At 33.2% G+C, this 26,035-nt stretch overlaps 1 protein-coding gene across 1 annotated transcript in view; it reads left to right on the forward strand.

Annotated features, from left to right (window-relative positions):
- The window catches only part of LYPLAL1 (lysophospholipase like 1), a 43,386-nt gene extending 26,164 nt beyond the window's left edge, over positions 1 to 17,222 (forward strand). Inside the window, exons 3-5 of the mRNA XM_003767716.4 lie at positions 7,105 to 7,274; positions 16,002 to 16,117; positions 16,958 to 17,222. Of these exons, the coding sequence (XP_003767764.2) occupies positions 7,105 to 7,274; positions 16,002 to 16,117; positions 16,958 to 17,197 (526 nt within the window). The 3' untranslated portion in view covers positions 17,198 to 17,222. The remainder of the gene's footprint in view (positions 1 to 7,104; positions 7,275 to 16,001; positions 16,118 to 16,957) is intronic.
- The last annotated feature ends 8,813 nt before the right edge of the window (positions 17,223 to 26,035 follow it).

The following is a 26,035-nucleotide window of genomic DNA, read 5'->3' on the forward strand; positions in this document are numbered from 1 at the left end:
AGTGCTTTACAGGCCTAAAAAGCCTGTGTCTAGTATTTTGTTATATGTTAGGTATTATGTATAAATTAAAATGTTAGTCATAGGTTTTTATTTAGGCCTTGTAAAGTGCTTTGTATTTATTCATTTTTTTCATTGATCGTTGCCCTAGATAATTCTCTTCTTTTTTCCCCTAAAATCTAAGATACAAATTAGAATCTGAGAATACAAGGCATCGCATAATTTCTCAATGAAGCCACTCTGGGACATAGTCCTCAGAGAAAAGTAGACAAGTTCTGACAGCTATATATTTTTACTAAGGCCCCTCCACCTACGGTGGAGGAGTACAGCTGAACCTATGACTCTTCTGGGAACTCTTCTACTTTGCTGATTATAGATTCTCCAGGATGGTTTGTGCTGGTATATAATTAGTTGGGGAGGTAAACTCAAGACTTATAACTCCAGGAGATAATATAAACATAAAAAAGAAAGGTAAAATTTTAAAAGTGGGTTCATTACTATTATTTAGACAGCCAAATAACAAAGCATTTATTTATTAAGTGTGTATTTTTTGGCAAGCACTGTGCTGAACACTGGAGATCCAAGAAAGGCAAAAGCCAGTCTGCTCTCAAGGAGCTCACAATCTAATATGTGTGCATGTAAGGCAGGAATAATGGGGGAGACAAGCAAACAGAAAAAAAAAGGGGGGGGGAGGAGGTGAGCAAGAGACTTTTGAACCAACTTAAATGTGTGTGTGTGTGTTCAATGCTTTCCTCTAAATTTATCTTGAGTTGTTTTGAGATAATTTCTTTGTAAAGAAATAATTTTCAATGTGAGTTATTATCAGTCTGTAACTATATGGAATAACTGGGACTGTCAGTTCACAGACCTCCTGAAATCTATCAACTGACTGCAGGTTGAGAACTGCTGTTAGCCTGTAGACATTGACTTACCTGCTGCCTTCATTCCTTCTTCCTCCCCAATCCCCGCCCCCTCCCCCAGTTCCCTCAGTAGTCATTTTATTTAGAAGAATGGCTCATTATGTTCTAGGGTTATAGATAGAAAAGGAAAAAGCACCCTTTAATTGGCAGACTATATCAAGAGAACAGTCTCTACATTACAATTTTAATAAAGCCTTTGATCTTAATGAGAATTCTTAATAAAAGAATTCTTTCAGTACTTGTGTTATCATACCACACTCACATTTTGTTCTTTTTGTGACTGTATCTGGTATACATATAACTGAGATTAAACCTGTTTTCCTCTTCTTTGCAACTTAAGCATGCCTCTTATTGATTTTCTGTGAGAACAATTAAGTACTATACAATGTGAAAATAAGCTTATGGAATATATCTAATAACTTTTGATAAGGAAAATTTTCAAACTTGATGTTTTTTGACTAAATGCTCTGAAATATATATAATCTTTTCAGTATTTCATTTAGGTGGCAAAAGTTCTCTAGTGTATATTTCATTGACTTGGTTGATATTATATTAGTGTGTGATGCATCATAATGCTCAGATTTCAAAATGTGTTTTGTTTTCACTTAGCCTTTAGTAGAAATCACACATGTGGGAAATACTATTTGAAAGCCAGAATTACCTTCTTTGAATTTTAGATAATGTCTTCCTCCAGATCATAAACACATAATATAATACAATAGAAACATTTTTTGTCATTGCTGTGGTGTTTCCCATTATAAATTAACATTAAAATGCTGGGGCATAAACAAATTCAAAGATATATTCAGATTCTCCAAGCATTTTGTCAGTTCATATTTCTGGGAGTTTCTTTTGACACATATCTAATGTGCTAAATATTGCTGCTGACTTGAATCATTGAACTAGAGTGTTAATTATTTTACCAGTATACTATATGGTCAGTGTTTCCAGAATAAGTCTCATCTTGAAAAGTTTATTATTTAGTCAGAATGTCAGTTAAGGATAGTAAGGTAGTATTATGAGGGAAAGGGGTTGCTATTCTCTGTTCAAAAGTGTTTTAAGTTAATTTTATGTACTTTTATTTTAATGAGCCTTCACAATTGTGATATTATATAAATTAAGAGAAAAACATGGGACTTTTTCTTAGCCATTCTGTAGATGTAACAAAATAATTTTTTTAGTAATATATATACAGTGAAAGATTATGGTTTTAAAAACTTGAACAGAATCTTTTTTTTTTTTTTTTTTGACTAAGTAGAACCTCTGATAGAAATCCCTGCCAGCAAAATATAATAGTACTGCAGCAGCACTATAGGTTGCTGTCAGCAATGAAAAAAAAAAAGATGTTAAAATGCTATCAGTATAAGCATATATCTGGGACAAATTTATATGAGGTTAATATTTATACAGAGCAATATCTGACAAACTAGTTACTGCAGGACAAAACTACCTATGACTCAGCAGGGGTTGGGAAGGGAAGTTATTGGGGAACTTGCCTAGTGATGGATTTTCTGGGATGGATCCTAGACTTATGAGACAGCAGAAGACCATAAATCAAGACCTTAAGAAGCATTCCCTCACTTGGAAGAAAGTATATTGGGAAAGAAAAGTACCTTCATTGTCAGCACCCAGGGACAAAACCCTTGCTTCTCTATACTAGTTTATGGCTCTTTTACTTCATATGTATACAGGTTCTTCCCAATATTGTATTTCAAGTCTTAACCTATGTTCCAATTCTAATACTTCATCTTAGTTTAGGATATGTAGTAGAATATCCTCTTACATCTCAAATTCATCTTATCCTTAACTAAATTTAATCACTTTTCCCAAAATCCCAGTCCTTTTTTTTTGCGATAAAAAATTTGTCAAAATTCACAAATTCAAAAAGATTAGTGTTAATTTTGAATTCTGCTTTAATTATATCTGATCAGTTACTAAATCACATAGATTTAATCTCTACAATCCATTACATCTGATACCTCCTATATGTACATATCTCTGAGATATTTTTTCCCAACAGTAATTGAATACAAATCTCCTTTCCAACATTATTGTGAGTTGAACTAATTATTACCATCTTCAAAGACAACCTATTTCTTTTTGGACAGTTCTTATTGCTAGGAAGTTTTCTTTATATCGATTCTGAAACTTATCTTTTTGCATCTTTAATATAATACTTTTGCTTTCTAGTCCTTCTTCCCCAAGATGACCCTTCAAATTTTACTTCATTTTTATCTTTACCAGGCTAAACATTCTTAGTACTTTCACCATCATATTAACCTTTTGCTGGATATGATCAAGTTTATCATTAACTTTACAAAAATATTCAACAGATAGTCTGATTAGTGTAGAATGACAAAATTATATTATCCTTCATTCTATATGTTTTTCCTAATGCACTCTAAGAACTCTAGGTTTGTGTGTGTGTGTGTGTGTGTGTCAGTGATGTCATATATATGCTTCATTTGTTAATCCTTTAGTTGTTGAAATTCTCTCTAGTTCATTTTCATATGCTGTATTGTTTGAGTCATGTCCTTTATTCTATATTAGTGTACAGTTATTTTTTTTTAATTCAAGTGTAAGACATGAAATTTATTTTATCATTTTAAAATTCAGAGCTTTTTTTTTTAGATTCAACCCACAGTTAATATCCTTTTGAGATCTTTGGATCCTCACTTTTTAATATATTTTACTTGCAATCAGAATTCTGTCATCCAGAGGTGTCCTCATGTCCTCAATGCCACCATATTAACATTAATTGGAATAAAGCCAAGGACAAAAGCTGGTTTTACTCCATGAGTGAACTCCTCAAAGTTTACATCAAACATTTTACTTAAGTTCATTTAATCAACTCATTAAATCAGTCTAAATTATTTTGTCCATGCTTGCAAGAACGTATATTAAATTCTTTAGTATACTTTGTATATCCTTCTTTTTAGATTATAAAGTTTCTAAAAAGGAGCATGTGATTTTATATTCCCACTGTGTAAAAGTGTCTTTCACATTGTAGGTATTTAATATATGTTTGTTGAACTGAGTGCACAGTTATAAACAATTCACTTCTTTATATAAAAACCTTCTGGTTTCTCATTATCAAACTCATATTTCTTCCAGATTACCTCTCCATTGTTATTTCATGGTATTTTCTTTAATATACTTTATACTTAGCAAAACTGGACTGTTATTTGTTCTAGTATCTCATTGAGACATCTTGTATATCTGTGCCTTTAGATATCCTACCCCCATGACTGAATCAGTCTCTTTTCTTTTGTCATTTCTATACTAGATTAAAAATACCCATTCCATTAATGGAAAATAGGTCATAAATACCGGTAGTATAAGGAAGAATGTAATAAGTGCAAAGTAGATGTTCAGACAAAGTGCTAAGAGAAATTTGAGGAAGAAAACATTTTAAACTGAGAGGATCAAAAAGGATTTCATGGTGGAGTTGTCTTTTACAGTTTTAATGGGATGGTGTAAGTAAAGGCACAGTAATGTAAGGGATCCCAAAATGAATAGGTGATAGAAAATAATGTTGTTTGTCTAGAATTAGATTATGTAAACCAAAGTAATTTGAAATAAAATTGGAAAGTAGTTTGGAATCATATTTTAGAAGGCTTTTGAGTTCTAGTTTTTTATTGTTGACTGCACAGTAGAGACACACTGAAGATTTTTAAGGAGTGATATGATTAGGGAAAACTTAGAAATAAGTGTAGTAGCTCCACTGAGAAGAGAAAGATTGAAATCAGGAATTCTTTATAAGAGAGTAGTAGTTTAGTAGTTTAGGTCAGGCATACATGTTGAAAGCTTTCAGCTAGGGTAGTTGAAATGAAATTTGAAATATGCGCTTTGCCTACTAATTGGACAGTGGGAGTGAGGAAAGGAATAGAGTCAAAGATTACTTCAAAATTTTGTGCCTGAGTGACTCAGAGAATGGTGGTATCATTTACTGAAACAAATTCGGGAGAAAGGTTGTTTTTGGATAAAAATTATGTTTTGTGGGGGAGCTAGGTGGCACAGTGGATAGAGCACTAGCCCTGAAGTCAGGAGGACTTGAGTTCAAATCTCACTTCAGACACTTAATACTTCCTAGCTATGTGACCCTAGGCAAGTCACTTAACTCCAACTGCCTCAGGGGGAAAAAAAAAAGTTTTGTTTTAGAAACATTAAACTTCGGTGCTAGATAGATATCCAGGTAAAAATTCCAGTAAGATTGGAAATTGTTAATTTGGAACTCAGCAGAAATAGTTAGGTTGTGGCCAGGACTTTGGGAGTTTTTTATTTCATTGGATGAGATTGCTAAAGAAAAAGCTTTGAAAGAAAAGAAAGCTGAAGAAAGAGCTTTAGGGAATACCTATATTAAGGTGGCTCAATGAAAAGGTTCCAGAAAAAATATTAAGTGCTCTTGGATAGGCCGAGCAAATATAATAAAGATGACAACACTCCCTAAACTAATCTATTTATTTAGCGCTATACCAATCAGACTCCCAAAAAACTATTTTAATGACCTAGAAAAAATAACAACAAAGTTCATATGGAAAAACAAAAGGTCAAGAATTTCAAGGGAATTAATGAAAAAAAAATCAAATGATGGTGGCTTAGCTGTACCAGATCTAAAATTATATTATAGAGAAGCAGTTACCAAAACTATTTGGTATTGGCTAAGGAATAGATTAGTTGATCAGTGGAATAGATTAGGTTCAAGGGATAAAACAGTCAACAAATATAGCAACCTAGTCTTTGACAAACCCAAAGATCCCAGCTTTTGGGATAAGAACTTACTGTTTGATAAAAATTGCTGGGAAAATTGGAAACTAATATGGCAGAAACTAGGCATTGATCCATACTTAACGCCGTACACCAAGATAAGGTCAAAATGGGTTCATGACCTAGGCATAAAGAATGAAATTATTAATAAATTAGAGGAACATAGGATAGTTTACCTCTCAGACTTGTGGAGGAGGAAGAAATTTGTGACCAAAGATGAACTAGAGATCATTATTGATCACAAACTAGGAAATTTTGATTACATCAAATTAAAAAGCCTTTGTACAAACAAAACTAATGCAAACAAAATTAGAAGGGAAGCAACAAACTGGGCAAACATTTTTACAGTTAAAGGTTCTGATAAAGGCCTCATTTCCAAAATATATGGAGAATTGACTCTATAAGAAATCAAGCCATTCTCCTATTGATAAATGGTCAAAGGATACGAACAGACAATTTTCATATGATGAAATTAAAGCTATTACTACTCACATGAAAGAGTGTTCCAAATCACTATTGATCAGAGAAATGCAAATTAAGATAGCTCTGAGATACCACTACACACCTGTCAGATTGGCTAAAATGACAGGAAAAAATAATGATGAACGTTGGAGGGGATGTGGGAAAACTGGGACACTGATGCATTGTTGGTGGAGCTGTGAACGAATCCAACCATTCTGGAGAGCAATCTGGAATTATGCCCCAAAAGTTATCAAACTGTGCATACCCTTTGATCCAGCAGTGCTACTACTGGGCTTATACCTCAAAATATACTAAAGAAGGGAAAGGGACCTGTATGTGCCAAAATGTTTGTGGCAGCCCTTTTTGTGGTGGCTAGAAACTGGAAAATGAATGGATGCCTATCAATTGGAGAATGGTTGGGTAAATTGTGGTATATGAATGTTACAGAATATTATTGTTCTGTAACAAATGACCAGCAGGATGAATACAGAGAGGCTTGGAGAGACTTACATGAACTGATGCTAAGTAAAATGAGCAGAACCAAGAGATCATTATATACTTCAACAACGTTACTGTATGAGGATGCATTCTGATGGAAGTGGATTTCTTCGACAAAGAGAAGATCTAACTCAGTTTCACTTGATCAGTGATGGACAGAAGCAGCTACACCCAAAGAAAGAACACTGGGAAATTAATGTAAACTGTTTGCATTTTTGTTTTTCTTCCTGGGTTATTTTTACCTTCTGAATCCAATTCGTCCTGTGCAACAAGAGAACTGTTCAGTTCTGCACACATATATTATATCTAGGATATACTGTGACATATTTAACATGTATACAACTGCTTGCCATCTGGGGGAGTGGGTGGAGGGAGGAAGGGGAAAAGTCGGAACAGAAAATAAATTCATATAAAACTTTTATAGCCTTAATTAAATATCTCTTTCCCTTAATTTTTATAGGCCATATACACCAATGAATGGAGGACTCTCCAATGTGTGGTTTGATAGATATAAAATATCAAATGATTGCCCAGAACACCTTGAATCTATTGACTCAATGTGCCAAGTTCTTGAAAATTTGATCGATGAAGAAGTAAAGAATGGTATAAAGAAGAATAGAATACTAGTCGGTAAGACACTCTAGTGTTGGTAATATATTAAAGATATGTTCATATGTATCTACATACATGCATTAGACAATATTTGAAGTATTGTATTTAAGCAGTTTATATATTTTTAACAATATGAATAATGCATAAATAATGTTGAAATATATATATAGTTTCAGCCTGTACTATGTGCTGGAAATTATCATGGCTTTTCTGTGAGGAAAGAATAAGCATTGGTGATATCCTCTCTGCTCTCTTATTCAGTTACATTTACACATTTTATTAAACTTCTATTGTGTGCCATCCATTCAGTTTCCTAGAATGGGATATATCTTCATAGAAAACTATAATTCAGGGACATCACTCTGGCTCATATTGATTGATCAACAGTAGGTCCCAGGTCAAGTCCCATATTGACAATAATATAATATTATGTGATATAATATATAATTATATAATATAATGACAATAGTTATTGTTTGGGTCCTGTTTGACTCACAGTAAATGTAATTACCTTTTTTGTTTGTTTGGTTTTTTTTTCTTCTGTTTTGACTAGAAACTCTGAGGGTTTCAGAGTTTCTAGAATGTGTACAGATTTTGATATGTGGCCCTTCTTTGCCTTATTTCTTACCTGACCTTAATCATTGACTGGGTGTTGTTATGTCTTTAGCTTAAACAAGTTCCTAGCTTAAAAAGGCCAGAGTCTTCCCCTGATGGCATCCAAGGCCATGTTCAGTCATCCTTCTATATCTGGCCATTGGACACTCATGTGTCATGGTCCTCTTTGAGAACAGAGGACAAACCATAGCAACAACAATTCAGGTAAGATTGATAATGTGCCTAAGAGAGGTCTGGGGATATTTAGAACATAGAATGATAGATTCCAACCAAGGACATACATAAAAGTTAGCCATCCCAGAGATGGTATTTGCATTGGACCATGAAGAAAGATTTTGACTATCTGATATGAAGGCAAAAGAGGGAATTTTATTCAGAGGGAACAGCAAGAGCAAAACACAGAGGGAGTCTTAGAAGACAGTGCATACTCTAGAATTATGAAGGAGAGTAATGAGAATATTAGTTTGAAAGGGTTAGTTGTAGTCAGATGGTATTGATTGTTCGGTCTAAAAGAAAATTGCTTTTTCTATAGGTGATGGGAACCAATGTGGAGACAGAAGTGATAGAAGTTAATCACTCTTAGAATGTGAGAAAATGCATAAGGATGAAAAGTTAAATCTTGGTTGACTTAATATTTCAAGAACCTGTGATTTCATTGGTGTGGATTAGCTCCTTCCCTAATACAGATAAAGTTGCTATAGTTAAAAATTTATAAAAATTCAATATCTCATAACCAATGATAATGAAACTCTTAGACATAATCCTTGTAAAACATCATTGAGCTTCCTAAGAAAAAAATCCCCTGAAACAGGGTATTTTTTTCTCTTTCCCTTCCTGCTGCACTTTGTTGGTAATATACAGAGGTTCTGCCAGATTGACTAATATGATAGAAAAAGGAAAATGACAAATATTGAAAGGGATTTTTGAAAATTGGTACTTTGATTCACTGTTGGTGGAGTTGTGAACTGGTCTAACCATTCTGGAGAGCAATTTGAAATTAAATTGTGCATATCCTTTGACGTAGTACTAGATCTATATCCCATAGAAATCAGAGAAGAAGGAAACCAAATAGGAGCAGGTCCTTTTAAATGCAAATTGAATGAACAAAAGAATTTTACAAAGTTTAGCAAATTCTTATAAAATTAAAAAACCAAAATATTCCTTCAAGGTTTACATGCTGTTTGGAGGAGGCAAATAATATACTTTATGTAATGGGTCAGAACTTTGGAGAAAGGTGTCAACTCAGTGGAATTGATAAGACAATCTAGTTTAGCATGTGCCTCGGGCCTGCGAGGCAGAGTGTGTGGACCCTGGAAGAAAAGAGCTAAGGGCAAGAGAGAGGGGACAAGCAAAATGGAGGCAAGTCAAATCATTCTGATCAAGCCTCATTTTAATGGGTGCAATAATACAGATATATATAGCAGTAGAAAAGAAGGCAGGGTTGTTCAAACACAGCACAGGGTGGGGGTCCTAGACAAAGGGTTGGTATCCCGCCCAAGGATGAGCTGCTCAGATGTTTCTGGTGGCAGGAAGCTCTATGATGTGATTAGGGGATGCCTAGATATTTGCCTATTCAAAGTTAGGATGTGATTAGGAGATTCCTATTCAGGAAGTCTTTGGTATAATGTGATTAGGAGATTCAACCTATTCAAGGTTGGCCTTATGTGGCTGTAGATTAGTGCCGGCTCCCCACAAGCATGGTGATTAATAATTCGCTAGTTCAGTATGATAGAATTAATGTTACAACAAATAATGGTTCCCTAGTGATATAATGATTGGCTAATACTCAGTATGATGAATGGCTTTAATAATAATAGAGTATTTAAGAAGCCAAAGTCAGACCTAGAGGGGAACTGGAACAGACTCGGGGAAGACAGAGGACTGGAGGCTGGAGCACAAGCTCCCAGACATTCAGGGAGATTTCAAGACAGAGACCATTGTGTGGTCCTCCTGCCTCCCCCACAGAAACCAAGACACATTCCAGAGGACCTCCAGAAAGCTAAGCCCAGGCCCCAGGAAGGAGACAATAAAGATTTTTGGACTTTATCTCTGGTTATTCTTGTGGCGATTACTCTGCTGAAATGAAACTGGTTCAGAGATCTCCAGAAAACTAACCAGAACATTACATTTTGGCATCCAATGTGGGGCAAGAATTATAAAACGAATCAGAGTTGTTTGTGAGAAGGATCCTTCCAGAGTTAAGGAAGAAGAGCCCCGGTAAGACTTTTTTTGTTGGGATAATTAAGTAGGCCAACACATCAAAAGAGCCAGGAGACTGATGAGAGACTTAAATGCCTGTTCTGATACAGTCCTCTTCTCCTTTTGAAAGTTTGCCTCGATCAATACCTGCTACAATCATCCAGAAGTGATAGTGCTGCTTGTATTCCTCAGTGTGCGGACCATGCTGTGAGGGGAAAATAACAGCAAAAAAACAAAAAACCGGGAATTGTTAAGAGACAGGCCAATTCACTGAGAACCTCCATAGCTGTGGATCATAACATCTGAAGGAGTTGCAGAGCAGCCTTTGCTGACACAGGTGTTACGGACTGGGAATGAGATAAATTGGAGACAAAGAGAAGAGGAGAGAGGTTAGACAACACAACAGCCTCTCAGAGAGGTCAGAGAACAGCAACTGCCTCTCAGTCTCCTTGTATCATTCTCTCACAAGAGAAGATCCATTCTGGGTTGGATCTCCAGCAGCCACTGTCAGGTGGCTTTCGTGTCTTCCAACAACGTTAGGTGCTCGGTATTTGGAGTCAGGAAAGGGCTTTGAACACAGGCTTGCAGAGATGCTGGTGGGAATGAATTAATTCAGCCATCACAAAGAACAATTTTGAATTATATAAGATAAAATTACTAAGTTGTTTATACCCTTTTGCCTTAAAGGTTCTACTACTGAGATTATAACTTGAGTAAATTATCAATAGCAAGAAAAGAATCATGACTACAAACTATTTGTGATTAATTATAATTAATTTCATAATAAATAACTTATAATGTACTTTCTATTCATTGAAACTTTGCAAAATTCTGTTGATTGAAAAATTGCAAAATTTAGGAGAATATTCTTTGTTTTGGGGGGATACTTGTTGCATCAACAGAGAAAATATCAATAAATGTACTTTTAAAATAAGCCAAATAATAAAGTTTGAGAGGTACTTAATTCATTCTGATTTTTGCCACAGTGTATTGTTGAAAACTGTTGACAGAAAGCAGAATGATTAAAGATGCATCATTTCCTCTACTCCCACTACCACCAGGACCACCTCTCTGCCCCCCCCCACACACACACACACACTTCATTCCCCCAGAATTAGTGTTTAAAAATGTGCTACTTAAATTTTTAATTACTGCATTTGACCACTAGGTGTCAACCATGCATGTTTGAGATAAGTTCTTAATTAGTATTAAGAATATTTTTTGCTGCCAGACTAGATAGTATGTGGTACCTTGGAAAGATCACTATTCCCTTCAGTCAAATGACACCTCTGAACTATAGTTCTTGTGTTACCTTAGACCATTCATTTAACCTCCTTGGGCCTCAGTTTCCTTGACCAAAAAATAAGGAGGTGTTAGACTAGCTGATCTCTGAGACTCCTTCTGGTTCTATATCATGATACTGTGAATCCATTAAGGAACTGAAGTATTAAAGAGTTAAGTTGATATTTTGATATTACATATTAAATGTGCTTTTTTCCTGAAGTGTGGTTTGTGTAAAAATCTTTATAAAAATAATGAAACTGAAGAAAGCAGTACTGATAAATAGAATAAAATACCTATTTTAATAGAAATGAGTTTTTAAAAGTTGGTCAGTATATTTTTATGGTTATTATCTTTTTTTCAGCATATGTAGTAAGGGCAACAGAACTTTAGATTTGGAGTAAGATAATCTAGATTCAAATTCCCGCTCTTATATGAGTCAAACCATTTATTCCTTCTAGGACTCCCTTTTCCCATTTATAAAATGAGCTTTATTCTTTCCTGGTAACACCATATCTAGAATGTTGTACTCAATTTAATTGTGTAGACAGGTCTCATTCTGATGTTTTGCTTTGCATCAGTCATTTAAAAATTATTTATTAAATGCTTAGGCTGAGCCACGTATTTTGCTATGCACTGAGCAGAAAGGCTTCTCTCAAAGAGCATATATGAAAATAATCAGAAAGGAAATGTCATTATTAATACATCTCCTTGACTATTCCATGTTTCCTTATAAACTTCATGTTTTATGCCATTATAATATTCAATAGAATATATAATATTGCATTAATATAATTTGTAATAACTGTTATCTATCAAACATTGGGTTAGGCATTGGGAAAACAAAGAATACTATGCTCCTTTACAATGATTCTTCATTCTGTTGAATGGACAAGGCCAGTTACAATCATTTGTAGAATAAAGATGAAAAAATAACTACAAATAATTGTACACTAGATTAATAAAAAGTTGTTTGGGGGGAAGAGATATAAAGATGTGAGGAAATTAGTAAAAAGCTTCATGTAGAAGAAGATGCTTGAACTCTGTCTTGAAGGAAAAAAGAAATTCTTTGATTGGCATTCCAAGGGAAGATGCTTTGCAAGCATAGAGGATGCCAGTAAGCATAGGCATCAAAGACCCCTGGTAGCATGTGGTAAATAGAGGATTGCAGAGTGGAAGAGGAAAAACAATGTCCAGTGAGGAAGAGTAATAGTGTTCAGTGGAAAGGTTGCTTGGGACTGGGTTATAAAGGGCTTTTGAAGGGCCAAACAGAAGAGTTAATAGTTTATCTTAGAGTCAAGAGAAAGCCATTGGAGTTACCTGAATAGGGTACTAATTTGGTTAAGCTGTTTTTAAGGAAAATCTTTGAACACAGTGGAAAGACACTTGCACTAGAGAAACTAATTTGGAGACTTGCAATAATTTAAGTAGGAGATAGTGATATCTTGAATAAAAATGGTAGCTATGTGAATAGCATAAAAGTTGGATTCAGTGAATATTTTGAGGTCAAAATGGTATGGTTTGGCAGCTGATTGGATGTATAGAAGGAAGGGAGAGTGAGAAGTCAATAATATTGAGTCAGAAACTTGAGTCATTGAAAAGAATGTTATGGCTTTTTTGAAATTGTTTAGAAGAGTGAATTTTTATAGGAAGACATGTATTTCATATACCTCAAGGTTTTCCCATTCTGAAATGTAAAACAGGCAATTAGTGATACAGACTGAACCTAGGTCAAAAGGTACTATTAGTTTTGCAATTTATTCTATACTGTATCTTGCCTTCCAAAATATTTATACCACAGTGCAGTCCCCTGAACAATGAATAAGAATGATTGTTTTCCCAATAGCCATGCAAAATGAATTATATCCCTCCCCCTCCCCCTTTTTTTGGCTATATTTTGCCAATCTAGTGGGTGTAAAGTGTTAACTTAACGTTTTCCTAATTTGCTTTTTTTTTTTTTTTTTTTTTTTAGATTATTATGGAACTTAATACACTCTCATTGAATATCATTAGAATAATGGACACTTAAAACTTGCCCATTGTTATCTCTCCCAAATATTTTGGGGCACATATATTGTATCTCATTCAAAGCAAGGTCTAAATATTCAGGGAATACAGGCAGGAAAAGGAAAACAGTAGGCGTCTCCTATCTGGGATAGGAAGTGAGATGGGCCTGAGCTAGAACAGCTTAGTCTAGCTAGATGGTGTTTCTTGAAAGGGACAGTGATCTTTCTCCAATATACTTATTTGCCAGTTCTGTGATTTATTCTCAATCTACTTAATCTTTTTGATCTTTTCTTTATTTCCTTGACTGAGTAAAATTAATATTCATTCTAGTTCATAAAGGATGAATTTAATGTTTTCAATCATTTCTTAAATGAAGTCTAAATGTACATTGTGTATCTTTATTTTGATTATTTTATTTAGCATTTAAGCTACTATGAATGTTCTTACACTTCTCATTTCTAGAAATTTAGTTATTATTATAGATTCCTTTCTTCTACAGTATTCTCCTAATTTTTAAAAAAATCCAAATAAATTTATGAAAGAAAAATTTCATGTAAATGTGATTTTTTTAATAACAAAATCATAAATTCATTCAAATCTTACAAGTTGCAGATATATTTACTGGCACGCTAAATTTTGCTTAGCCCAATTTCATATAAAAAGAATATAGCTTATCTCATTGGCTGATCAACCATTCATTAAACACTTATCTTCTTACTGTATTTTAGATACTATGCTACAGACTAAAGATAGAGAAAAAAAAAAACTGCCCCAGTCTTCTACATGTTTACATTGTGATTTAGGAAGTACACATGAGAAAACATGAAATAAAGAGTTAATGGAAGGCAGTAACAAATCAGGAAATATCTTTTGATGGAGGTTGAGTTCATCTTTGAAGTGTGCATAGGGTTTCCAAGAAGTGGAAGTGAGAAGGAAATAAGCACTCAATGCAGAGGCATATGGGTTGGAGATAGAATGTTATCTCCAGACCTGGTAAACCACTTTGGCAATATAGAAAGAAATATGGAAATAATCAGGAAAAATTGTTTGGATCTAGCTTATGAAGGATTTTTAAAAAATCATACTTTATCCCAAAGATCATGGGACATTGTTTCTTTGTAAGCAGGAGAGTATCATGGTCAGACCTGAGCTTTAGAAATACCAAGTTTGTCACTATGTAGAGGAAGAATTGGTGGGGGAAATGGGGGTAAAGGAGAGGAGAAAAAAGTAGCTGGAAGAACAATTAGTAGACTATTAAAATAGTCAATAATAGAGGCACTAAAGTCTTGACTTAGAGTCGAAGAATAAAAAGAAAGGAATGGGGAAGTCAAGGAAGAAGAAGGAATAGTTGAGATTGACTCTTAATTTGTAAACCTGTATGAATGGAAAGATGATGGGGTACCATCAGGAAGAGAGGTGATTTTAGGAGAAAAGATAATGAGACCTGTTATATAAATGAATATTAAAATCCTAAAGAAATTTGACACTAATGCTGAAGCTCATTTTGAATTTGTTTTGCCATCAGGATTTCTTTTTTCCTTGACCTAGCTGCTTTTAGACCAGTTTTATAATTTCTCTATATGGTAAATTTCATTTAATCACGATTGTGTAACAAAGGTTATGTTGTTATTATGTGATAGTCCCCATTTGGCAAAGGATTTCAGATGAATTCATAACAATCTAGAAGTTCTTTAATGCCTTGTTTGACAATACTTAGTGAATTGCTTGCTCTTTCAGGACAGGGACTATTTTATTTTTGTGTTTGTGTCCTTAGTGCTAACATCTGCCACATAGCAGGTGCTTAATAAGTGCTTATTGATTGAGTTTTAGGCTACTCACATCAGCTATGTGAGTAGGTATGAAGCATGGAAAACCTGAATTTGGATTCTTGACCTAATTTTTAATTTATAAGGGTAACATTTTCAGTTTGGGACTTAATTCCCCTTTCTTTCTGATGATGATATCATTTATCATTTAAAGTGTATTCCATTATAAATTCTGATTCTGTTTATTACCATCTTCATAGTATCAGTAATATTGAACCTCATCATTTTTATTTTAGTGCTGAAAGTTAAGTAAATAAATAGTTCTAACTTGGCTGAGAAACTAAATATCCTTGACTTTCAGTTTAATGTCTTATTTGAACACTGATTGAAAATTTTAGTAAAGGTTCAAAAATTAGCTGGGCTTTGAAATAAATAGCCCTTCTCTTTGTAGATTTTGTCCCTAGAGAACAGAATGTTTTGGCAATTTTAGATAAAGCTTACCATCTAATCCTAATGATATATTCTTTCCATATCCAGTTTACCAAATAGTGCCTGCCAATTCACTAAAAAGAAAGTGGCATAGAGTTTTTTCTTAATGAGTTTTTTCCAAATTATATAAGGAGCCAAACAATTAACAGACAAGTCATTACAGTAAATTAATTTTACAGAGGGTGAGGTCAGTAGAACAGATTAACTTCTATTTGATAAGATTTGACTAAAACCTATATTGAGTTTTGAGATATTTTTTAGCTCTAAGTTCTTTAAAGCCTTTAAACATATACAAGTAAAAGGACAAGTACTGTTCTAATATTTTATATAAGTAAGTATGACTGTTGGTTTAATTACTACTTAGGCTAATATGGTTTGTTTCCTCTAGGAGGATTTTCAATGGGGGGCTGCATGGCACTACATTTAGCATTTAGGAAGCATCGTGATCTGGCTGGAGTATTCGCACTTTCTAGTTTTCTCAATAAAACTTCTGCTGTTTATCAGGTAAGTTGTAAACTTTAAAAATACTGTATACAGCATATATAAATTGTTACTCAAAAGGAAAATGATCATTTAACAACAATAACAATAATAACTGAGCTACCCAGCATTTTCTGAGGATTAATGACAAAGTATAAGGTGGTCAATTGATGATAAAAAATAATAAAAGCATTATTATGTAAAGCATTTAAGGGAAAAGATTTTCAAACCTACATATGCTCTCTGTGACAAAGTATATGTAGAACATATTGTACATAACATTGTTATGTCAAATTTTGTACATTATGTTATGAAAAAAACAGTGACTAGTCATTTCTAATAGATTTTATAGAGAAGTATTTTTTTTTTCTTTCAAAGTAGACTGTGTTTTTAAAGGAGTAGTTCATTAGGAGAGACTTCATTATCAAGAGGAGATACTGTATAGGAGACATAGGGATTCATTCTAGCATATAAATTCTCTTTATCTTTTATCCTTTATCTTTTATCTTATATCTTGGTCAGGCAACCCTTTTTCCTTCCTGCTTCAAACTTCTGAAGGAGGCACTACATCTTGTCTTCCCAATTCCATTTGAGCCCATAAGTCATTTCCCCAACTTCTAGGTGATTGACCTTATGATCCTTAGGAGCTCTGCTAATGCCTCAGCTCAGCCCTGGGTCTGTCTGGTCCTTGTCCTCTAATGAGAAACCTGAATCTTAAGCAGTTTCCCTGCATCTGTTTTCCCTCAACTATTTTCCCACTGATGTAGCTTTATGCCAACCCCTCCATTTCTAAGCCATTTTTGTCCTGTTCATGTAATAGCTAATTAAATTATTGGTTTTTGTTTTGTTTTCCTTTCTCATTAGGCTCTCCAGAAGAATGAAGATGCACTTCCTGAATTATTTCAGTGTCATGGCACTACTGATGAGTTAGTTCTTCATTCATGGGGTGAAGAGACAAATTCAATTTTGAAATCACTGGGAGTAAGCACAACATTTCATAGTTTTCCAAATCTTTATCATGAGTTAAACAGAACTGAGCTAGAGAAATTAAAATCTTGGATTCTTGAGAAACTACCAAAAGAAATAGAAACACCAAGTGAATAAATCAAGTGTTTGTGTTTCCAAATCATATGTGTTTGTAATGTCTTTATTATGAGAAGTGAAATTTGCTGTCAAGATATTATATAATCAGTGATGATTCCAGTTAAATGAAACTGATATCATGTGCTTACTTGTATATAATCATTCTTTGTTTTGGCTTTTGTACTTTTTGTACTTTTCCCTCTATTGTCAGTAGTTACTTAGTGCCTCAGAGTAGTTGATCTATAGATTATAGAATTATACAGTTTCACAAAATTATCTTAAAGTTCTCTATAATATCCCTATGTGCAGTTTGCACGTAACAGCGTTAAATGGGACAAGATAGTCTGAAGTTGATCATTTCTATTCATAGATTACCTTGCAAGCTTTATTTAACTCATTCTTATATTTAATTTCATCATAAATTTTATGGCAATCTAGAGGTATATTTGGATTTTTCCTTATTAATTAATATAAGTTTTAAATCTCTCAATCAACTAAACTCAAATTCCTCATTCTCTTAATTTCTAACCAGATATTAAAGTTGTCAAATATATTATTTACTAATAATAGAAAGTACACCAAAGACATAATTATTGACAGTGTCTTAGATGTGAGAATGATCTCAGAGTTATCTTTAAGCACTATTGGTGGAATTATAATCTTTTTTAATCACTCTAGAAAGCAATTTATAATTAATAACGCCTAAAAAGTTATTAAACTGTGCACACCCTTTGACCCAACAATATAGCTTTTAACTTTATGCCCCAAAGAGATCAAAGAAAGAGAAAGTTATCCATCTGCATAGGATTTATAAGTAGCAATGAATTGGAAACTGAGGAGATACTCATTTCTTGGAAAATGGCTGAATAAGTTATGGTATATGATCATGATGGAAAACTTTTTTGCTTTAAGAAATGATTGAGGATTAGTTTCAGGAAAAATCTGGGAACACTATGAATGTGAAATGATTGGATCTGGGAGAATAATTTATATAACAACAATATCATAAACAATCATTTCTGAAAGTCTTTGGAAGTTTAAAATGGTGGTTGATCATTGCTATCGAAGAACTCATGATAAAATATGCTCTCTACCTCTCAATAGAGAGGTTATGGATTCAGAGTGTCTGTCTCTTTCTTTCTCTTCTTTTTTTTCTTTCATTCCTTCTTTTTTTTTTTTTTTCTCTTTCCTAGACAAGGCCACTGCAGGAATTTGTTTTTCAAAACTATGCATATTTGTAAAGGGCTTTGTTTTTCTTGCCTTCAAAATAGGTAAGAAGTGGGAGGGAGAATTTGGGAGTGAGAATAAAAGAAAATTGAATTGGAATTTCCTCTAAATATTATTATAACTGAAGATAACTTCATTTTCATTCAAGATATGAAACAGAGTCTTTTCTCAAGAATTCTTTTCACAATATTAAATTTTAAAAGTTTCGTCAGGAAAAAAATATCCTATTGTGTTCTTTTTCTCTGTTTTTATCTCTTCTTTTTAGCCACAAAAAGAAAACAGCTTCTTCAGCAATTCTCAGCTCATCATTTGTCTCTTTATAGATGCCACCCCCATAAAATTATCTTTATAACGTTTGTTCAGTAAATTACTTCTCCAGCTTCCTTACTTCTTAAAGAAATATTAACAATTACTATGTAGAATAAGCTTTTGAAACAGGTTTTAGATCCTAGCAAAAGAAAGCATAATAGTTAAATAGAATACATATATACATATGTGTGTGTGTGTGTGTGTATAATTAAATATATAATGAAACACTATATATATATTATATATATAAAACATCAGTAATGATAGTTCAATAGAATAGCAATAGTAAATGCATAATACATCAAACACATAACATCTCTATGTAAATAAGTCACTTCTAATCAATTGTTTCCTAACAACATCATTATTTAGCCTATAGGTTGAATAATTTATTTAACCTGTTTCTAATTGTATTTTGACCCATTAATCTTTCTATATATATATAGGTTGATAGCACAAATAAAAAAATTAGAAAAAAACTAAATTGATTTTTCTTTGCTTGATTACACATTTGTTACAAGAGTTTTGTTTTTGTTTGTTTATTGAGGGAGTGGGGAAGAAGGGAGAGAAAATTAGTGTCATAAAATAAAGGCATCTAAATAAAATTTAAAACAAAATGAAATATTTGGGGAAATGGCATTCCTACAAGGGCATACTCTTCAAATATGTTAGTGGACTGGCTTTAGTTTGTTAACTTTTGTTATATTGTGCTTTTTAGTTCAATTAATTGTGATATTTTTTATTTTAAATTTGGATGGAATTAATAGTACAAAATTAATTCTGAACATTCTATTTTAAAGAAATACTGTTTGAGTCAGATTTCTCTGTTTTTAGTCAACAATTCACTTTTTTTTAAAAATACGTTTTCATTTTTAAAAAGTAATGAGGGGGGGTTGAAATTTTGAATGAAATGAAAATTTGCAAAATCTCTTATTACTTCCTTTTTATGGTATTCAATTTTTTGTTATTTTATTTAATAAATTATCTATTCTTGTGGGCATAATATTACACATGTTAAAAATCACTATTTTCATTTTTTATCTCCTATTCCCTGTCTCTCCTCTCTGTTCTTTTCTCTTCAACTACTGGTTGTACCATTTGTAATTATAGTTATATTCCAACAACCACATAGTTCTTAACATTAATTTTTGGCAGCTTTCATAGCTTTTTTTGTCAATAAAATTATTGAAAATGACAAATCAAATAAGCTTTTCTTAAAAGACAGAAAAAATATTTCCCCCTTTTCATTATTAAAACAATTTATGCATAGCAAGGGATAAAGGCTTACTTAAAACACAAGGTTAAGCTACAATACTTTTTAAATTAATTTTATAAATGAGATTTTAAGTGGCAAATGAAAAATATATCTTTTTCACACAGTGACTGAAGCATTTTTTGATTAAACTTTATAGTTACACTCATATGAGATAGTTGTAGGTATACTTCAGTGTGAAGTAGTTAAACATGTAAAAGCAGATTTTTCATATTCTCTTAGCAAAACCCTAGAATCATATAGAATTTTTTGGAACTAGAAAAAGCTTTATTTAGGGTTGGGATTAGGATTTCAGAGAAGTTAAATGACTAATTTATAGTCTATACCTTTTCACAAGGCCAGGGTGAAGCTCACAGGATCATAGCTCTTCCCCCTTTTCCCCTTTGGACATTGATAATGTGGGAATTTGTTTTGCTCAACTATATGTATGTGATGACCGCATATTGTAAAATCAGCCAGAGTCAGGAATTCAGGTTAGGGGAAAATCGTCAATCTTTATTCTCAGTGAAGAAAGATCGGAGGTGGAAGAGAATGGGCAATAGCAATGTGTGTAGCTGAGTCAAGAAGCTAGCTAGATCAGCAGCCACACGACCAGCAGCTACCAGCATAGAACCCAGGCCCAATCTCTCCCAGCCTCTCTTCCTGTCTCTCTGCCTCCATCCACCAAAATCGTCATTTCCTATACAACACATCAGGACTTGCACAGAGAGTGGGCAGAGGCCATTCTTTATCCAAGCATGTTTATTAATAGAGTGTAGTCCAATTACTATTTAGCCTCATGTGCTTGGGACCTCAGTGCATCAACTCAAGCCTCAGCCCATTACACACACGCACACACACACACACACACATACATATATATATATATATATATATATATATATATACGTTTATGATGGGTTTTGTTTTTCTTCCCTTAGTAATGGGTAGAGAGAGGGAGAAAAGAATTCAGAATTGAAAGTTAAAAATTTTCCTTGATTTTATTTGATTTTTTTTTTTTACTTTCTTGCATTAGATGTAGAGAATTCTCTCTTCCTCTAATATACTTTTCATCTCTCCCTGTGTAATCCTCTTCTTCCCTAAGACCCAACTCAAGTGATAGCTCATCCATGAGCTATCTTGCTGCTAAATCTTCTTTACAGCTAGAAATGGTTTCCGACTTAAGTCTCTCTCTACCCCCATCTAGAAGTAATTCTGTCCCCTATTTTTGACAGTTCCTTGAACTATATGTCTTACAACTCTATTGTAAACTTGAAGGCTAAGAATGATATTATATTTCCTCTTTGTATTTTTCATGCTAGCATGGTACCCTACTGTACACATAAATATGTGTGTCTGTGTGTGTGTATAAAGAGATTGCATATGTATATATATATATATATATATATATATATATATATATATATACAACAAACATGTATTCACATGTATATATGCTTTGTAATTTAGAAGAGTTGCAAACACTTTTCAATTTTCCCATCTATGAAGTGGGGAGTAATAATATACTATCTGCGTCAAGTTTTTGTTTTTTGTGAAAAATAACAATGTTTGTAATTATACATAACAATGTAGATATCAGTTATCATTATAATTCAGTGGCCAAAGAAAAAGATTGACTTCAATTTATATTTTCCTGTGCACAAGAAATCTTTTTCATATTGTTTAAAACCAAATAAAAAGTCACGTTTGTGAATATAATAATTACATCTTATCATACACTTACTTAAAGTTGTAGAATTAAATAATAGTTTGAATTTTTAAATGATAGTTCAATAGTGAATTATAATTTCTAATTTAAAGTTTTGAAATTCATATATACTTCATTCAGCATTTTAAAAACATAAGAATATAATTTATGAAAATGTAAATTTCTTTTTTTTTTATTATAGCTTTTTATTTACAAGCTATATGCATGGGTAGTTTTACAGCATTGACAATTGCCAAACCTTTTGTTCCAATTTTTCCCCCTCCTTCCCTCCACCCACTCCCCCAGATGGCAGGTTGACCAGTACATGTTAAATATGTTAAAATATATGTTAAATACTGTAGAGGGCTGAAACTATTGAGTCGATGCACTGAGTTCAGGACTGCTGAGCACTTGAGGCTAATTATCGATTGGACAATACTCTATGGGTATATGCTTGGAAAATGGTCCTTTCCACTATCCTGTGCTGGCTCCATGATTCCTGTATACAGAGGATTGTAGGAGGGACTAGGGGGTAGAGTAAAACTAGCCAGAATCACTCTTTGGCAGTTGACGAGGGAGAAGGCGATTGTGGAGATTCTGCTTCCGTCCTGTCCAATCCTGCATCTAAGACTGAGAATAAAGACCAAGGACTTTTGCTAATCCTGATTCCAGCTGATTCTGGGGTGTCTGGGGTGCTAGCATGGTCATCACAAAATACAATATATGTATACATATCCATACAGTTATTTTATAAAACTGCACAAGAAGAATTGATCTTTGAAATACTGTAAAATTAACCTGAGAAGGAAATAAATAATGCAAGTGGATAAAAACAGAGGGATTGAGAATTCTATGTAGTGGTTCACACTCATTTCCCAGAGTTCTTTTGCTGGGTGTAGCTAGTTCTATTCATTATTGAATAAATGGAACTGATTTGGTTCATCTCATTGTTGAAGAGAGTCACGTCCATCAGAATTGATCATCATATTTCCAAATTGCTGTCCAGAATGGCTGGATGTATCACAATTCCACCAACAATGTATCAGTGTCCCAGTTTTCTCACATCCCCTCCAGCATTCATTGTTATCTTTCCCTGTCATTCTAGCCAATCTGAGAGGTGTGTAGTGGTATCTCAGAGTTGTCTTAATTTGCGTTTATCTGATTAATAATCATTTGGAGCATCTTTTCATATGCCTAGAAATAGTTTCAGTTTCTTCATCTGAAAATTGTCTATTCATATTCTTTGACCATTTATCAATTGGAGAATGGCTTGATTTCTTACAAATTAGAGTCAATTCTCTATATATTTTAGAAATGAGCCCTTTATTAGATTCTTTGAATATAATAATGGTTTTTTTTACTTTTTTTAATTATTTATTTAATAGCCTTTTATTTACAGGTTATATGCATGGGTAACTTTATAGCATTAACAATTGCCAAACCTCTTTTTCCAATTTTTCACCCCTTACCCCCCACCCTCTCCCCCAGATGGCAGGATTACCAGTAGATGTTAAATATATTAAAATATAAATTAGATACACAATAAGTATACATGACCAAAATGTTATTTTGCTGTACAAAAAGAATCAGACTCTGAAATATTGTACAATTAGCTTGTGAAGGAAATCAAAAATGCAGGTGGGCATAAATATAGGGATTGGGAGTTCAATGTAATGGTTTTTAGTCATCACCCAGAGTTCTTTCTCTGGGCATAGCTAGTTCAGTTCATTACTGCTCCATTAGAAATGATTTGGTTGATCTCGTTGCTGAGGATGGCCTGATCCATCAGAACTGGTCATCATCTAGTATTGTTGTTGAAGTATATAATGATCTCCTGGTCCTGCTCATTTCACTCAGCATCAGTTCATGTAAGTCTCTCCAGGCCTTTCTGAAATCATCCTGTTGGTCATTTCTTACAGAACAATAATATTCCATAATATTCATATACCACAATTTATTCAGCCATTCTCCAACTGATGGCATCCACTCAGTTTCCAGTTTCTAGCCACTTCAAAGAGGGCTGCCACAAAGTGAATATAATAATGTTTTCCCAGTTTATTGCTTCCCTTCTAATCTTGTCTGCATTAGTTTTGTTTGTACAAAATCTTTTTAACTTAATATAATCAAAATTATCTATTATTGATCAATAATGATCTCTAGTTCTTCTTTGGTCACAAATTCCTTCCTCCTCCACAGGTCTGAGAGGTAAACTATACTATGTTCTTCTAATTCATTTATAATCTCATTCTTTATGCCTAGATCATGAAGCATTTTGACCTTATCTTGGTGTACAGTGTTAAGTGTGGGTCAATGCCTAGTTTCTGCCATACTAATTTCCAATTTTCCCAGAAGTTTTTGTCAAACAGTGAATTCTTATCCCAGCTGAAATCTTTGGGTTTGTCAAACACTAGATTATTAAAATTATTGACTGTTTTGACCTGTGAACTTAACCTGTTCCATTGATCAACTAGTCTATTTCTTAGCCAATACCAAATGGTTTTGGTGACCATTGCTTTATAATATACTTTTAGATCTGGTATACCTAGGCTACCTTCATTTGATTTGAAAATGTAAATTTCAAAACTTTAAATTAGAAATTATAATTCATTATTAAACTATCATTTAAAAATTTTAACTAATATTTGAACTCAGCAATTCAGCCAACTACTTCTGCCTCTGCTTGTACATTCTCTTGTTCCTCTTATTATAATGCCTGAATAGACTTATAGTCTAATTTAATCTGAAAGCATGTGTTTCTAAAAGCAGAGAAAATATCTTAACCTCAATGTGAAAATACTCAAAGTGTATAATGTCTGTTTATAACATCTACAAATGTTGTCACAAGAATTACAAATTTTTCTTTTGCAGCTCCAGTCATCTCTTTAGTGTGATTTTCACCTACTTTTGTCTTACAAAATCCCCCAGGTACTCACTCAAGTAGTAACTTAACTACTTGGAAAAGCTATTTGTAGGTCATGGCTACTAGATGCTTTCTTTAGAATTAGATCTCAATACCTAATTACACGGATACTAGAAAACAGCTAATCAACCCATTAAAAAATGACAGCTAACATAAGTTAGGCATATCTCTAAAATATAAAGTTCTGCCTTCACATTAATCCCTCTTACTGGTATATAAAAACAATTGGAATTTTAAGTAAATCATCTTTAAAACCATTTAACAGTCTTGTGCAGATGGAAAGAGAGCCAAGTGGGTGAATATCTTGGATGCATGGAGATGAGATCCAGATGACTACAAAGAGGGAGAGAGTCTTTTGAAATATGTTAAATGAGAAAAAAGAAAAAGAAATGAGAACTGAATAGTTACAAATAAATTGAAACAATTTTTTCTAAATTCTTAGAGGCAGCTTGGCATAATGCGTAGAAAACTAGCCTCAGAATCAAGAAGACCTATGTTCAAATTCCATGTGCTGGCTGTGTGTTCTTGGGCAAATTACTTACTCTCAATGCTTGAGGTACATCTCTGACCATAAGTTGCAAAAAAAAAAAAAAAAAAAAAAAAAATGCTCGTCTGTATTGATAGAGGAAATTTCCTTTTGAGAGCTCTTTATATTGATGTAATCATAAGTCCAGTTAAAAAAAAGAGAAGAAAATAAAACATTGTGCTGGCATAGGCCCCTGGTCTGAAAATATTTCATCTATATTTTATGCTTTCCTTTCATATTAGACATTTATTTAACCTATAATTTACATACTTACATATACACATTGTATGTGTGCATATGTAATATATAAGCAGATATAGATATACACACATATCACAGGATAATCTATTATTCAAGTCTTATCACTAGAAAATTAATTCTTCTTTGGGTCCCAACATCTAAGAATCTAAAAGTTGTTTCTCTAGAGTATTTTTATATTGCCCTGTATATTTGAAGATGCATTTTTTATAGTCAGGTATGTGCATAAACATATTGTTGAAAAGAACAACAATACCATAATTCACAAATGAAGATTCTCACTTTGTTCCTCACTAATATTGTGACATAACAATTCTCAAAAACCATTGGGGGGGGGGGTTGGGAAAACCCTTGCAGGGTGTCTGAGAGGTCAAAACTTTTCATAAGAATACTAAGACATAATATATCAATTAAAATACTCCTCCCTTTTCCAATTACATATTCCAGTGAATCTGGTGGGGAAGGGGCTATTTGTTTTTTATATATCAAGCCAAAGCAATATATCACAAAACAACCTACTGCAACAAATTGAATGCAGAAGTAGATTGTATGAATCCAGGTGTTATCTATTAAGTTAGACATGATGAAAATTTGTAAAAATATGTAAAACAATGCTACTTTTTACTATATTTTTTTGCTTTGGAAATTTTTTTTTATAA

The sequence above is a fragment of the Sarcophilus harrisii genome, chromosome 4, assembly GCF_902635505.1.
Source record: "Sarcophilus harrisii chromosome 4, mSarHar1.11, whole genome shotgun sequence".
NCBI lineage: Eukaryota > Metazoa > Chordata > Mammalia > Dasyuromorphia > Dasyuridae > Sarcophilus > Sarcophilus harrisii.